The sequence below is a fragment of the Acipenser ruthenus genome, chromosome 13 (genome assembly GCF_902713425.1).
Source record: "Acipenser ruthenus chromosome 13, fAciRut3.2 maternal haplotype, whole genome shotgun sequence".
NCBI lineage: Eukaryota > Metazoa > Chordata > Actinopteri > Acipenseriformes > Acipenseridae > Acipenser > Acipenser ruthenus.
Window position 1 is genome coordinate 39,307,409 of NC_081201.1, and position 15,994 is coordinate 39,323,402.

The following is a 15,994-nucleotide window of genomic DNA, read 5'->3' on the forward strand; positions in this document are numbered from 1 at the left end:
ATTATTTTCTAAATTACTGTATATTGGATACATAATATAGTTGAAGAATATAACCTCCAAAAGAGGAATGCATTTAATCACTTCACTTCTGAGCCTTTCTGCACGTCCAGTGCGGCAGAATAAAACTGTTTTTGACAAAAACAAATTGTATTCTCAGTTATTTCTTTGTGTTCTACATAGACCTCTTCTTATTTACCCGCGTAATACTCTGAAACTATTGAATTAGTTATGTTTGGGGATTGTTCTACAAGGTGAGTGCTGGAACAGTTACGGTGGCTTGTAAGCTTATATAAGTCGTCTTCTTTTTGTGTTCTAGTGGCTGACCTAGCAAGACTAACATCTTAAACTGCTGATTCTGAACGCGTTAAAGTGGTTGCTTTTCAGAGCGGTGTGACTATTTCTGAACCCCTCAGATAGCAGGTTATTTGATGTGTAACTATAAAGACTGAATTTTAGCATCAGTTGGCAAGCAGATCTGTCAGACTAAACCATTGATTGTGACAGGTTCTAAGTTTGATATCTGAAACTGTCTTCAGTTAGACAGCATTGTCAAATAAATAATTAAATAGATTACTTGCTTTTATTCAAAATTAGAAATGCTCCCCTTTAAAAACAAAAAAAAACAAATAAAAAACCCTGCAGTATAGCTAATTCTGAAAAGTTATTAGGAGCAGTTGCTGCTTAGAACATAAAAAGGCAATGTCTTTTGAGAGGAGTGTTAGCCTAAATAATAAATGTAAAGTTGGGTTTCATGCACAAGTTACAACAGTTTGTGTAATTCAAAGAATGTCATTGTTGTATATGGTTGCCTTTTTAAATGCTGAACGAGCAAGATGCCCCATTTATATTATGAAAGTACATTTTAAGGATCTTAATTTAGCTATAAATCATCTGGCAGCCTTGGCATGCTGGGAAAGCTGTGCATAGATTTTGTGATGCTTCTAGCCTGTATTGGCAAAACGCAGTTAAGCATCAAATTTCTTTAAGACTTATGTCATGATAGCGTAGTATCTAGTTGCCCTCTTTGTTTCTTTGAGGTTTTTCAGTGCAGGTTCCACACTACTGGGCTATGAAATGTGTGCATTACCCTTTACATAGCATTGTTTATATCACATGGGGGTGGGGGGGGTGCATTTGATTTATTTATCAATGTGCTGTTTTCTTTATTAAAAATGATGTTATTACTGAGGCACATATATGACAAATAAACCCCTGAAAGTGAAAGATTGGTTTCCTCCGGGGGTGGGGGTGTCTTTGGTGTCTCCGAATACAACATTCATTGTTTATCGAAGGTCTCAAAACTAGCATTGCAAAACAAATGCAAGTAAAGTTCCCCTGTGCATACCCTCCAACTGTAGTGATTGGGCCGGTACAGTAACGGCTGTGCTGCTCTGGCACCAGATCCTCACAGCTTGATAGTGTGAAATCCACTCTGCTCTGAGTAGGGTGAACGTGACCGTGCTTTGTTTTGATATAACCCGTCAAAAACATATGCATTTTCAAAACAAACTCCATGCTCTTCAATAAAATCTCACAAGAATCTGAAGCGTATAGTAGTGTCAACTATATCTAAATACAGCTATTACATTCATATACTAAATAAATTAAACACTGATCAATTTTGAAAAGCTGAATACTGCATTCCTGTCTAGCTGTATTTTTTTAATGTGTAGTTTTTGTAGTTTAAAAAACTACCTTATATTTGCTCTAACCTAATGATGATGATAATAATAATAATAATAATAATAATAATAATAATAATAATAATAATAATAATAATAATAATAATAATAATAATAATAATAATAATACAGTAGTGTGCCTGTTTTTCATCTGTCCAGTTTTGGAGTGTTTGCCCATCTTGTGACAGAACTTCATCCTTTTAATAACAGCATTGCTGGCTTGCTTGAGCACTGTTCTGGAATCTCCAGAGGTTTAAAAACAGTAGTGTGAGTTTGTTTGTATTTAGGTCAAGCTCGGTAGCTCAACTGATCCATCATTGCGGGAAAGGAAATGTACTTGTCTGGGGGGGGGGGGGGCAGGTTAATTCACTAGCCTTCCAGGCCTCTGGATGATATGGTTCAGAGATGGCACAGGCCACAAGTGAAAGCAATTTGGTGGTCTTGTAAGTACGCATCACAAAACCACCACACAATTCATCTGTGCTTGAGAGATGCCCAAGACTGAATAACCTGTGTGGGTGTTAACTCTTTCAGCGCAGGTTTACTAGTCTAGGAAAGATACTGACTCAAAGCAGAAGACCATTGAACAACTACAGTATACTAGTGTGTCTATCAATGCCCTTTTAAATTTATATTTCAATAGAAATGTATCTGTTGAAGTTAGTTATCCTGGGGTAGCCTTTTAGTATAGGTAACGTCAGTAGAATGCCTTACATTCTTAATATTCCAATGTCTAACCTCCTCTAAACGTTCCTGAATGTGACTATATATTCAGTTTATTTTACGTAAATAAATATATTCAATCGTACTATTCTGAATAACTATTACATTCTTCAAATTTGTGGCATATTTGTTTGAATGATGCTCCTCGTCTTTGAAATTTTTATTTCACATTCCTTTAAAGAAATGCAGCTGAAATTCCTTTCTTGATGAATTGAAATAAACTGAAAAATATCATTACTGAAGGCTGATGAATTTGCTTATGGCCATGTTTCATATTTTAGAGATTTTGCTTAAATGTAAATAGGTGAAAATGCAGTTCATTACAGTGTGTGTTCCTGTGAGTTGCAGGTGTAATTCTGCATTGTAGCTCTCTGTGAAAATCCTTTTACCTGTCAGTTTGTGGATCATTGTGATTTATATTGACTGACCATCTTCTTCTTTCTCCCGCAGGTTGTAAATGCAATGGACATGCAAATAGTTGTCATTCGCAGTCAGGAAAATGCTTCTGCACTACCAAAGGAATCAAAGGAGACCAATGTCAACTGTAAGTATTGAAACAATGTGTACGATACCTCTGTTTCATTGCTCTGCTGTCTTTCGTCTCCTTGGCAAATCTCTGCCTATTTTTTTTTTTTAATATCGCTGACAGTTTCCTGATACCGTCCTCCTACTGCTGAGGATGATGCCACTGTCAAGATGTTAAATATTTTAAATGTTTTGTTTCAATTGAAAGTGTAACACGTTTGTGATTCCCAGTTCTTGCCATTTTAGTTTGGTTAATGTTGCTCTTCTTTTTTTAAACTGGATTCTGGTTGCATTGTAGGCATGCTTGAATGATTTCGTACTTCCAGCTAAAACAAAATGGGTGCTTTGGTTGACCGGTCAGTTCGTAAGTTTGGTGTTCGTAAGCCTGAGGGAACACAAAGCCACTTTGTGGCATGGAACGTGGTTTCAGGAGACGAGGTTTCAGGCCACTGCACGGCACACCAGGGGAGACTTGGGGTTTGATACAGCAAGGTTGCCTCAGACTAAGTCTCCTGGAACCAGATTTCAAGCCACTGTTCCTGAAAATATGGCTTTGTGTTCCCTCGGCTTTACTCAGAGTTTCTACTGCACTGTAGTTTGAAAGCCGCTGATCTGTTTGTGATGAAACTTGTATAAACATCCCATAGTATCAGTTCTTGAGCATGTCAGCTCTGGCTGGGACAATGAAGGATCTATAAGAATTCAGATGTTGGTGTGAGAAATGCTTTTTACTAGCAGACTATGAGAAATCTTGATGAAGCAACACATATATTTCACAACCTCCTGTCGAACGGATAAATAACCTTTTTCATGCCAAGTTTCTATCTGAACTGCAGGGGTTTCTTATTACAGTGTTAATTGCAGGTTCTTCATTGTTATTAATTATTATTATTAATTTCTTAGCAGACACCCTTATCAGAGCGACTTACAATTGTTACAAGATACCACATTATTTTTACATACAATTACCCATTTATACAGTTGGGTTTTTACTGGAGCAATCTAGGTAAAGTACCTTGCTCAAGGGTACAGCAGCAGTGTCCCCCACCTGGGATTGAACCCACGACCCTCCGGTCAAGAGTCCAGAGCCCTAACCACTACTCCACTACTGCTTCATCTGGCTGTTTCATGCAGGTTCTACCTTTTGCTGCTGCAGTGTTTGTTTGGTATGTGGGAAACAGAGCACACAGGTTCAGCCAGATCCAACACTCCAGAATAGTCTTGCTTATTGGGAAGCCATCACACAGAACAGAGTTAAACAACTTCTGAGACACAAGCCATATTATTTTGAAACTTGCATAGCAGGCATAATCCCCAACACACTTGCTCTTGAATTAATACCAAACAATGTTTAATAACTAATGGTGCTAGCCTTTCATTTTGGAAACTTTGTGGTGTGCCACTGAAATCCAGGCACAAGCACCCTTCACCTAATTGATAGCTGGAACTGGAATAGCATATATTGAAGTGTTTCTGACATACAGAATGGTGCAAAACCGCTACTCCAATGCATCATGATGTAGACATGGGGCACTTTGGGGGATTGGTTACAGTTGTGTGGTCTTTTTTGTTTTTGAAGTTCAGATCCCCCTGCAAGTGAGAGTAAGTGCAGCTAAGAAGCTGGTTCCCAAGGACAGCGGAAGCATGGCCTGGCAGCCAAGTTTCCCAGCACAGAGTCTGGCTCAACACTGTCAAAGAAGAGATCTAATATAATACTAATTAATCTTCTTACCAATCGTTTTCAATTCAGGGATGGGTTCAGAAATTAACTTTGTCTTTCGTCCACTTAATCATTTATTATATAAGAGGTCAAAAGGCATGAAGTGTTTCTTAGAACATCATGAAATGTGCAAGGCCAGCCCGATTTTAAAACTAATTCATGGTATTTGTAAGCAAATATTGGTTCAGCCTTGAAGGCAAAACAACATGAACATAAATATTACATAATATTGGAACAAACGTCAACAAAAAACAAAAAAAAAAACTATCTACTTGATGTGTCTCACAGTAAAAAGGAATGTAAAGTTTAGTTCTTGATAAAGGTTACTGTTTGTCATCTAGCATCTGTGTCAAAACGACTGCCTATGTTACATTTGTAATGTCTCTGGTCCCCATTGCACTTTGCATCTTGTTTTGATGAAGGTTTTAATTAAATGACACTGGTCTGTGGTGCTAAAGACTTTTATGATCCTGCAACAGATGCTGTGGGGATTTCTTTGTCAAGATTCATAAATGCTAATGAGATAGGAGATCACCAGAGAGCCCCGTTAAGAGACTGTGATCTGTGCATTATGACACTGAATTAGTGGAAACGCTTGCATCTATTAGCAGTAGTAGGATATTTTAAATGACATATATTTACTATACATATTAAAAAAGAAAACCTTTTCCAAAAAAAAAAAAAAAAAAAAAAACACCTGCTGAACTGCTGTTTTCAACAGTGGCTAATAAGGTTTAATTTGAGCTCATCAGGAGGAAGGTAAACTGGATCTCCTGGAGGTGGACACAGCCTACACTAAAGCTTCAATACACGGTGTGGTGGGCTGGAGACATTCTTAGTATATTAAGCTCTTGCTGTGCGATGTTGAAACTGTGCACAGAACACAGAGCCCAGGGGAGAGTTGGCTTAGGAAATCATTGAGATTTAATTACAATAATATTTGTAAAAGTGAGTTTCTGTGGAAAAATATCCGGATACAGTCTGATGCCAATATAAACTTCAGGTATTTGTATAAACCTGACTAGTCTCGTTGCTTAAGATGTATCGATCTCTTTGTAAACCATTTTATTTTAGGAAATTTAAGGTAATTAAGTAAACCATGATAAATCAAGTCATGTTTACATGTCCTGCTCTTGAAATACATACTGCAAGTCAATGGACCCACCTTGATTGTTTTTCTGCAATGCCTCCTCCTGTATAAATACAAGAACAACACGAATATTCAGTGCAGCCAAAGACATACAGAATCAGAACAGCTGTTGACTTATTTTATTACTGATGTTGAAGTACATTGGGCCGAAAGCAAATGAAAACAGGTTTTGAGGTTAGCCTCGGCAGCTGCTGTGCACGCAGTGGCTTGATGTAGCATTCCTCTAATTGAATGTTATATGAAATATGGAAGGCTAATATCGTGGCTCACATCTCCACATTGTTTTTTTTCTTCTTCTGCTTGCATCTCATACTCGGGTTTCCCCTGTGAGGAGAGTAAAGAATGATCGTCTCTTTGAACTGAGCAGACAGGCTGGAAGTCCCTGGAGGTTGTTGGTTGTTACTGCTTTGTTTGCAATTATTTGTTACTCCATTTGCAGGAAAGGAGCCGAGAACAGTTTGGCTTTCTAAAGGGAACAGGCAGTGCAAGGGAAGCACAACATGCCCTTCTACTCTGGGTTGGCAGTGAAGTCATCTTCTCCTGGGCGGTGCAATCACTTTATTGGACAGACTGCTGTGGATTTCTTTTAATAGCAGCAATTCTTGATGAACTCGACAGGATTCAATTAGGATGCATGCCTGGATTTAGGTGGCCAACAGTTAGATTCCCTTGTCTTCCTGTTCCTATTCTTCTGATCTATTCACAAGTAGAGGTTTTCAGGGTGGGGTTGGAATACTGTGTGGCCAGCTTACTATGCTTCTTACCCCACATGGCTGTTGAAATTGCCTCCTATGGTAATGTTCTTGTGTGGAACCCAAGCAAGTCTTTCCTTGCTCGTCGTCGTTGTTTATTTCTTAGCAGACGCCCTTATCCAGGGCAACTTACAATTGTTACAAGATATCACATTATTTTTACATACAATTACCCATTCATACAGTTGGGTTTTTACTGGAGCAATCTAGGTAAAGTACCTTGCTCAAGGGTACAGCAGCAATGTCCCCCACCTGGGATTGAACCCATGACCCTCCGGTCAAGAGTCCAGAGCCCTCCAGAGTGCCGCCCATTACCTGATCAGCACTGCAACTAGGTGTCAAGTTCCACCCAAGAAACTTGATGGAATATATTATAAACATTGTTAAATTGTTTTGGTCTTGACTGCAAAGACTTGGTAATTACATCCAGCAAGTACTATAGATCAGTTTGCAGTAAGTTGTTTGTTATACTGTCAGGCTGTAATAAAAATCCCAAACTAGGTTCTTAGTTATAATTCCAGCTTTGATTTTAAAAGCATGAATTTTCTCCTGCACTGATGTTCGGAGTGCAATCACTTGCACATTATCCTACAGGGACTGCGGCTAATCTGGTTACAGGAGGATTGGACCCTTAGTAAAGTGTGCAGGTAGTTTTGGCTAATTTTAGTTTTTTTCTTCTTTTCTTTTGTATAAATGTTAACAACTCGTAAACTAATATATAATGAACCTTGTTTACGAAAATTCATCTCTATTGTTAGTATATTGTGTTTTGCACAGTTTAAGATGTGTCTGGCTTTCCCTCCATTGTAATTCTCCTTGATCCAAGTGCTGCATTTGATACTGTTGACCACTTAATTTTATTGAATCGTCTTGGAAGCTTGGTAGGTCTCTCAGGTGGTGTCCTATCATGGTTTAGCTCATACCTTTCCAACAGATTCCAGCATGTCTCCATTGGGCGGAGTACATCGGTATTATCGGAGGTTATCTGCAGTGTTCCTCAGGATTCTATTTTAGGCCCTTTGTTATTTTCTTTATATATGTTCCCATTAGGCGACTTTCTTGGCAGATATAGAGTTAGCTTCCATTGTTACACCGACGACACACAACTGTAATAAATCCAGGCAGCCCCTCGACTGGGCGCTAGTATTTACAGATCTTGCTGATATAAAGTGCTGGACATCTCGGAATGTTTTAATGTTGAATTCAGACAAAACAGAGGTTATGTTTTTGGACAGTCAGAACCAAATAAAAAGCATTGACTTTCAGAAGTTAAGGTTCAGCAGCTTTTCATCAAATCTAAAACTGGAAATGAGGAATTTGGGGTCACTTTTGATCCAGATTTATCATTCGAGTCTCGTATTAAAAAAAAAAATTAAAATACTAAAGTTTCTTTTTATCATTTGAGGAATATAGCCGAGTTTAGAGTCATTCTCTCTGTACCGGACTCTGAAAAGCTAATGCATGCCCTTGTTTCATACAGAATAGATTATTGTAATGCTCTGTTTACTTTTATTCCTAAATGTGTGGTGTCTTGTTTGCAGCTAGTTCAAAACACTGCTAAAACCAAAGAGCATATTACCCCTGTCTTCGCTTCTTTGCACTGGCTCCCTGTGCAGTTTAGAATTGATTGTAAGATTTTGCTTTAAACTTATAAATAGATTAGCACCAAGTTATTTACAGGAATTGTTGACCCCTTACAATCCAGGTCATACTCTAAGATCGCAGGATCTACTTTTAAAACAGCATTGAAACCCCATTTTTATAAAAATGGCTTTTTTTTTTTACCATAATTTTAACACTGAGTGTATCATTTTAGACTGTCTTTTGAACTGTTTTATTAGAATTATCTTTGCCTTTTAAATTTTGTGTAATATTGTAAAATGTTGTAAAGCGCCTTGAGGTCCTTGTGATGAAAGGCACTATATAAATGTAAATAAATAAAATAATAATGCTCATAGTTTTCGGAGGGATTGGAATTCATACTTCTTTTAAAGTCTAAAGGCATTCTGCCTTTACAATACGACTCCCTGGCTGAGCGGAGGATGCTGTACTCACTCATTCAGCATGACAGAGCAAATACAAGCTCACATTTCTTATCAAACACTCCTGTTTGTGGGATGCTAGATTTATCATGAAGGATTTGTTTGATGCTTAGTTATTCCAAAAAAAGGGGAATAGGGAAAAAATAAATGTTGTTCCGGTTCACTGCCCTGTCAGATAGCCAGTACAGTCTGAAAAACTTGGTGTGTGACAGTAGCTTTGGTTTTGGATTGATCATAACTATAGTAAAAACCCATTGGTCTGTCTAGAAATGCAGGCATAGCCATCAACTTGCAGTTTGAAGGTTTCTTTCTCTCCTGGCCTCTGCTTGTTTTAATGAATTCAAAGCACACTGCTGAAAGACGTGGGTTACGAATGGATTGGCAGATAGAGGCAGGTTGCTTGGGAGGGTCAACAACATTTGAGGCATGGTGAGTTAGGATACATACAGAACAGGGCTCTGACAGAACAAAGCAAAACAAATATTTATCTCGCTGCAGGTTGATTGGAGACCTAAACCCTTTTTCAAATATTTTTTTTTAACACGTATGTGAGCGGAAAGACATCTGTATAATAAGTTGACACAGGGCCAACAAAATAATTTATTTTATAAAGAAGTATGCATTTTAAATGTCCTTACCATAAATACTAATGTACTGTATAATCTCAAGCACACACCTGTGGACCTTTTTAAAAGTGAGCCACTGACGCACATCCTTCAAGTATTATTAGCAAGAGGTCCCCAAGCAGCTACTATGAAACACACATTCATAATCGTTCATGTGATCAGTCCATCTGGACTATGAATCACATTGAACACATTTATACAGAATTATATATTTAACAGATTGTGGCATTGTACTGCACTTATCTGTGACACATACCAGTGCATTATATATGGCATTTCACTTTTTCCTGTCAGTTTTAAAAGTTGTTTTGTAATTATTATTATTATTATTACATGCACCTGTGTTCTTTGATTACCTTGCTCTAATTAAACGGACTCTTCCTAAACCCATGCTGTTCATGCACAGTCGTCACACACACCAGTGGATTACTGTAGGGGGCTCCATATGCTGTTTTTTGCTGACACTGGAGGCTGCCAAAGTCTTCTGATTGCCTTTAAGTGAGTCAAATGGGCACATAGAGAAACAAAGATTCCAGCTCTGGGATTTGAATTCATGTCAGTGTGTGCTTAACCCATGAAGGACCCGCTTCATAGTCCAAACCCCGGATTGGGAGCATCATCCTAATAGTTTTCATACCTCAAATCAGTCATTTTTATAAGAAAGTGTATGCATGCATGATCTCAATCTTGGAAAGATTACAGACGTGGATGCAGTGTTTATTCATTAGAACCAGGAGATTGTAGTCTCCGTTCTACTGACGAATTAACCCCTTTTCCAGTTTTCAGCTAATCAATCAATCTTTATTTTATATAGCGCCTTTCACAGTGGACCACCATCACAAAGCGCTTTACAAGATGCAGTAACAAGAAGAAAATCCATAATACTTTAAACACAGAGAAATGCATAATACATGATATACAGTAAAAAACAATGCATAATACATTAAATACAGTGGAAAGTGCATAATACATGATAGTAGCATAATACATGAAATAGTAGCAGCAACACAGCAGCATATAGCAGATATCAGACTTAAAGAGCATGGAAAGCAAGAGAGAACAGGTGGGTCTTGAGAGTTGATTTAAAGCAAGCGACGGTGGGAGCATCACGCACCAAAACTGGGAGAGAGTCGGAGGACCTCAGCTTGCAGGCAGGGATATAGCGGGTCAGCAGGTTGAGGAGGTACTCGGGACCTGTGTGATGAAGGGCATTGTAGGTGAACAGGAGAGTTTTTTTTTTAAATAATCCTGAACTTTACAGGTAGCCAGTGCAGCTGGGCAAGACGGGGGCTGATGTGATCACGTTTTTTATACCTGGTAAGGATCCTGGCAGCGACATTCTGAACTAGCTGCAGTCGGTTTGTGGTGTGTGCCGGGAGAGGGTGTGTGAGTAGAGGGGAGACAAATGCATGACATCTCTGCATCCAGGAGGGAAAGGTAGGGACGGACTTTGGAGATGTTTCGAAGATGGTAGAAGTGAATAAGCAGAGCTTAGCGTGTCTCTGGGGCTGCTGCTGCGTGTTTATGGTCACAGTGCTGATTGCAGCTTAGAAACAGGCTTTTTTTCCATTACAATATAAATAAATCATCTAATCAGCGTAAATTGTAAAAAATTGCTGCCATTTGTGCATAAGTGTTTGGTGCGTTGGGAAATTCCATTAGGGAGAACTGTACAGCCCCTCTGTGTACACCATGCCAGTCGACAGACTGAGCAATAATTAAACACAAAAGAATCACTTTAGGACTGTGCTTTTATAATGGCGCCTGTGCTGTGAGAAAAGCCATTTGTTTTGGTATTGTAGAAATTACTGGAAGCATCAAAACAACCCGCTGGATTAAGTAGGTCCAGCATAAACACCCCACAAAGGGTTCCTATGCCACAGTGTTAGCTGAGTTTAAACCTTGCAGTCGTATATCTTGATGCAGATGTTTACCATTGTTTTCAGTAGGTCTTGGAAAGTGGAGACCAGCAATGTATTTACTGTATTGGTATGTATTAAACATATCGTTTGACGTTTTTAGTGGGATAAATTTAAGATTAAAACAAGCCAGTGGCCCAGGGGGCGCTGCACAATTGGACGAGCGCCGCCCAGGGGGAGAGGGAGTGTTAGGTCGGTCAGGGTGTCCTCGGCTCACAGCGCACCAGTGACCACTGTGGTCTGGCCCGGTGCCTTTGGTCTGGCCTGTAAGCTACCCAGGGCTGCGTTGTCCTCCGACACTGTAGCTCTGGGTGGCTGCATGGTGAGTCTGCAGTATGTAAAAAAGCAGGTGGCTAACGGCACATGCTTTGGAGGACAGCGTGTTTGTCTTCGCCCCTCCTGAGTCAACGCAGGGGTGGTAGTGGTGAGTTGAGCCTAAAAATAATTGGACACTACTAAATTGGGGAGAAAATACTACTAAATTTAAAAAAAAAAAAAAAAAAAAGCCAGTTGGCCAAGTACAGAAAGAGCGATTCAGGTTCAAATCTTGATCTGATCACCTCTTTTTACTGAAACGCTTCTTTCATTGCAGGTGTGACTCAGAAAACAGGTATCTGGGCAATCCACTGAGGGGAACATGCTACTGTGAGTATTCCTCTAATGTGTTTATTTTCAAGAGCGTAAAATCAAGAAAATAGTCTCCTTTAAAAGGTGCTAGAACATGCTCCAGGTAATGCCATTGTATTGCTTTACTCCGCTGGTTGTGAAATTTATTCAGACAACAACCATGTGGCACGGGGTCATTATTTTAGAAAACCCCGTTATTTAAAGAAAACTTGGAACCATTGATGTGTCTATAAACTGCTTTTTGTTCTTAAAATTGGAGCTCATAATATCCACCAACTAGTAAGCATATGTAGCAGATAAGCAGTTTATAGGTAAAAAGAAAAAAAAACTCTCTCCATGCCCATTTCTACTGTGGAGTCCCTTCAATAAGTGGTGTTGGGGAGCTGAACCATACAGTAGTTTAATATAGCCTCGTGAGGTGTTGCCACATGCTGTTCAGTTTCTTTAGTTGAGGTCCAGTGTTGGAAATGCTGTAGAGCAGTGATACAGCAGTTCAGTTCTAGAAGGGAAGGACTCTTCCAGAATTGGGTAATCTGTTCAGTTCAACACACAGCCCACATTCTTTCCCATCAATTAATCCCAAACGAGAACCCTAAAAAAATAATGCAATAGAAGGCCTTTTCAGGAAGTTGGAGTTGAGGCCCATTAGCAGGAGTGAAGAAGAGAACGTCCTGACCTTGATCACAACATTGCCTCAGTCTGCCAGTTCACTTGGAAGGCATTCAGCAGTGGAATGAATAGCTCTGTTACTGTACAGCATCACAACATTGGAAAGCACTAGATGGCAGCCTTGTGAAGTGTCAGATTATGAAAATCAATACAACAAGAACAACATGCAGTATCTGTATGTTATATTTATACGGTACATAACCCACATTATGTATATGTGGTTGATAGAGAGTGAGATGCAAAATCCATGTTAAAAATAGTGCTGTGGCCACTGAGTGTCAGTGCAGGGGAGTTGTGGTCGGAATCTTGCTGAGGCCGAGGACCAATTGGAAATTTGCGCCCCTTCAAGCAAGAGCGGGAAATTGGATGGGGTTGGTTTATCTTGCTGTGCCACAGCGGCCCCTACTGGTCAGGAGGCAGATTATGCCTGGCAGAGACCAGTGAGACTGAATTCAGTTCAATAGCTTGGCAACATCAGCTGCTTAGGTTTCAAAAGCTGGACTGACTAGACAGTGGGAACAGAGGCTGCCTGGGAAGGGGGTTACAGAAGAAAATAAATAAATAAACAAGAATTGCATGTAATTCATCAATGCTGAGAATGGAAACTACTTTACAGCCAGAGATTTAAAACCCTACATGGCTCTGGAATAATCAACATGCTCTGTGACTATGGAGCAATGTCTTCCCATATACAAAGGAAATAAAAACGTAAGGCAGGTTCATCAAGCTGTGTTAACAGCATCAATTGTATAGCTCCTCGGTTTTATCAGGTTCCCTGCAGGGCCTGCTTGCCACATTCCCAATTAATGTAATACTTCATTTACTTTTCTGTTTGGTAAGGTTAAGTGTTAATAAGGGAGCCCTGGAATAAATTCAGTGTTATCTCCATTATGCAGAGTTTTACTGTGATAATAAGGTAATAATGTAAGACGGTTTTCATCACCAAGACAGGCCTGTGAGAGTCAGTCAGTAGAAAGGTAAAAAAAAAAAAAAAAAACTCATGAACTATTTCAAAGTTATTTGTACTTGATATGTATATATATTATATATATATTTTTTTAAATTAAATTGTTGTCTGCAAATATCAGTATGTGTATATTACTTAGCTGTAAAATGTGCACATACTGTAGTGCAAAACTAAAGAATCATGTTTAATTCTGTTTTCCTTCAGGAAACATAATCCACTGGTTTTATACATTGAACAAGAGTTCTATTCATACCTTTGCTTCCTACGCCACATGCAGAAATATCACAAAGCAGCCACACATTAAGACACATTTGCCAATCCACATTTCTGATTTACTGTACAGCTTGTGCCTTTTCTTTTCTGTTGAAGTTTATAGGCATAGAGGTATCAATTCAATATAATGTAGTTATGGATAATGACAGAGGAAAGGATTAAGCTGCATCTCATGGAATCCACAGAAATATGGAATTGCTTCAATAAAGTTCATGATTTGAAAACCCATTCCATTTCCAGCTGTCTGTTTTAAAGTTGTTTCTCAGTTTTGTGCATTGGTTCTTTTGTTGTGTCTTTTTGAGATGGATTACACCTGGAGTTCTCCTGCTGCGATATCACATCTGTGCCTTAAGCCAAAGAACCAAGCTTTGAACACATTTGTGCCAATTTGTTTGAGTTGCAGATCTCACAGGAATATATTGTCAACTTTAATTTACTTGCAGCAATTTTTGTCAAAACCCATTGAACCTTTTTGAGGCTTGCTGTTTTGTTATTTCGCTCATTTCTAAGTTTAATGTTTCACTTTTAATTTATCCTAAACTTGTCTTTGAGCAAGCATAATTATTTCCATTACTGTAGGCTACATGTATTTGAACCATTCAATGTGTGAGAATAGTACCGGTAATTTAAAAGTTGCGTGAGAGACTAAAAAACTCAAAGCAGGAAACTGATGTTTGCAACATCATGGCAAGTCAGTTTAGAAGTACAGTTTGAGTATTTTCTCCCTTCATCTTGTTATGTTTGGTTGGTAGCTATTAAGCGCTGTTATACAGGGATAGTTATATACAGGAATTTGAACAGAGGCATCATTTGTAAGCTCTGACATTTGTGTAAGCATGGTATATCTTCCATGACCAAAGGGGTCCAGTTCAGATTTGATGGTGCATTCCAGGGGGCTGGATTGTTCCAATGAGACACAGATTTAACAAGCCTGTTTCAAACAAGGCTAAGATATTGGAAATGTGACCTAATTGATAAGCAGGTGCTGTCTTGTGAATATATAACACTAATATTTTCTTTTACTATATAAAGTAAATAATAAATGAATGAATAAGAACATTTTGTATAATATAACAAACAGAAACAAAGCTGCCGTGAATGTGAGTAAATGGAGCTGGTGCGTTCCTGTTGTAGCTGTCTTTGCACTCAGGTAGACGGTGATGGGAGCTTTCAGGGAATCAGCAGCTGGGTTATACAGGCAGCCACTGCCATGTAATTCAGTGAAGTGAAGAGAGAGCAGGATTTCTGATTGTATTTCTTCAGAGCTGGTCCTGACCCTGTTTTATGTAGAATAGTTTATCGTTTTTGTTTGTTATGCAATCATTGAGAGGAAATAACATATCATTCTAAACCACGCAGATACACAAGCATTCGACGCAGAGGAATTAACGATGAGTGATGCACATGTTGGTTGCCACCTTTTATGTTAATAATATGAATATGTTTCTATTCCTGGTTTTCAATTCCAATTCCATTTCCAAAATCAATTCTCAATTCCAATTTCTTCAAAGGAATTCGCATTGGAATTCATATTTAAGAGCTATAATAATTGTTGCGATTTGTTCAACTGCTTTCATTTGAAACCAATTTAATTGACTAACCATGACTTCAATTTAAGTCATTTGTTGCCACTGTGCCAATCTGCTTATTGCAATTCTGATCAATGATGTGTTAGAATTGATTAAAAGGGAATGGGAATTGGAATTGATTTTAAAAAGGAATTGGAATTGACCCCAACCCGTAATGCAGCAATTGACCAGTTTAATAATAATAATAATGATGATAATAATAATAATAACCACTTTGTGAAGCATTATCATGCCCTGCCTCTTTGGTCCTCTCTCTGATGTGATTGTGTGCATCCTGTCCACAGATAGCCTTCTGATTGACTATCAGTTCACCTTCAGCCTCCTCCAAGACGATGACAAACACTACACTGCTATCAACTTCATGGCTAATCCAGAGCAGGTGGGACTGCAGTCTGTTGTATTGTTACATGAGCCATTTGACACACTCAAGTTAAAATACATTACTATAACATAGTGCAGTATGAACTCCAGGGATTCCTCCAGATAAAACACATTACTATAACACAGTGCAGTGTGAACTCCAGGGATTCCTCCAGATAAAACACATTACTATAACACAGTGCAGTGTGAACTCCAGGGATTCCTCCAGATAAAACACATTACTATAACACAGTGCAGTGTGAACTCCAGGGATTCCTCCAGATAAAACACATTACTATAACACAGTGCAGTGTGAACTCCAGGGATTCCTACAGATAAAACACATTACTATAACACAGTGCAGTGTGAA

The 15,994-nt window shown here is 38.7% G+C and overlaps 1 protein-coding gene across 6 annotated transcripts in view; it reads left to right on the forward strand.

Moving 5' to 3' along the window:
* Nucleotides 1–15,994, forward strand: part of LOC117418260 (attractin-like protein 1) — a 172,842-nt gene that overhangs the window by 63,249 nt on the left and 93,599 nt on the right. For all 6 annotated transcript variants that reach the window (XM_058985394.1, XM_058985392.1, XM_058985391.1 and 3 more), the window contains exons 20-22: nt 2,856–2,949; nt 11,732–11,784; nt 15,549–15,643. In XM_058985394.1, the coding sequence (XP_058841377.1) occupies nt 2,856–2,949; nt 11,732–11,784; nt 15,549–15,643 (242 nt within the window). The remainder of the gene's footprint in view (nt 1–2,855; nt 2,950–11,731; nt 11,785–15,548; nt 15,644–15,994) is intronic.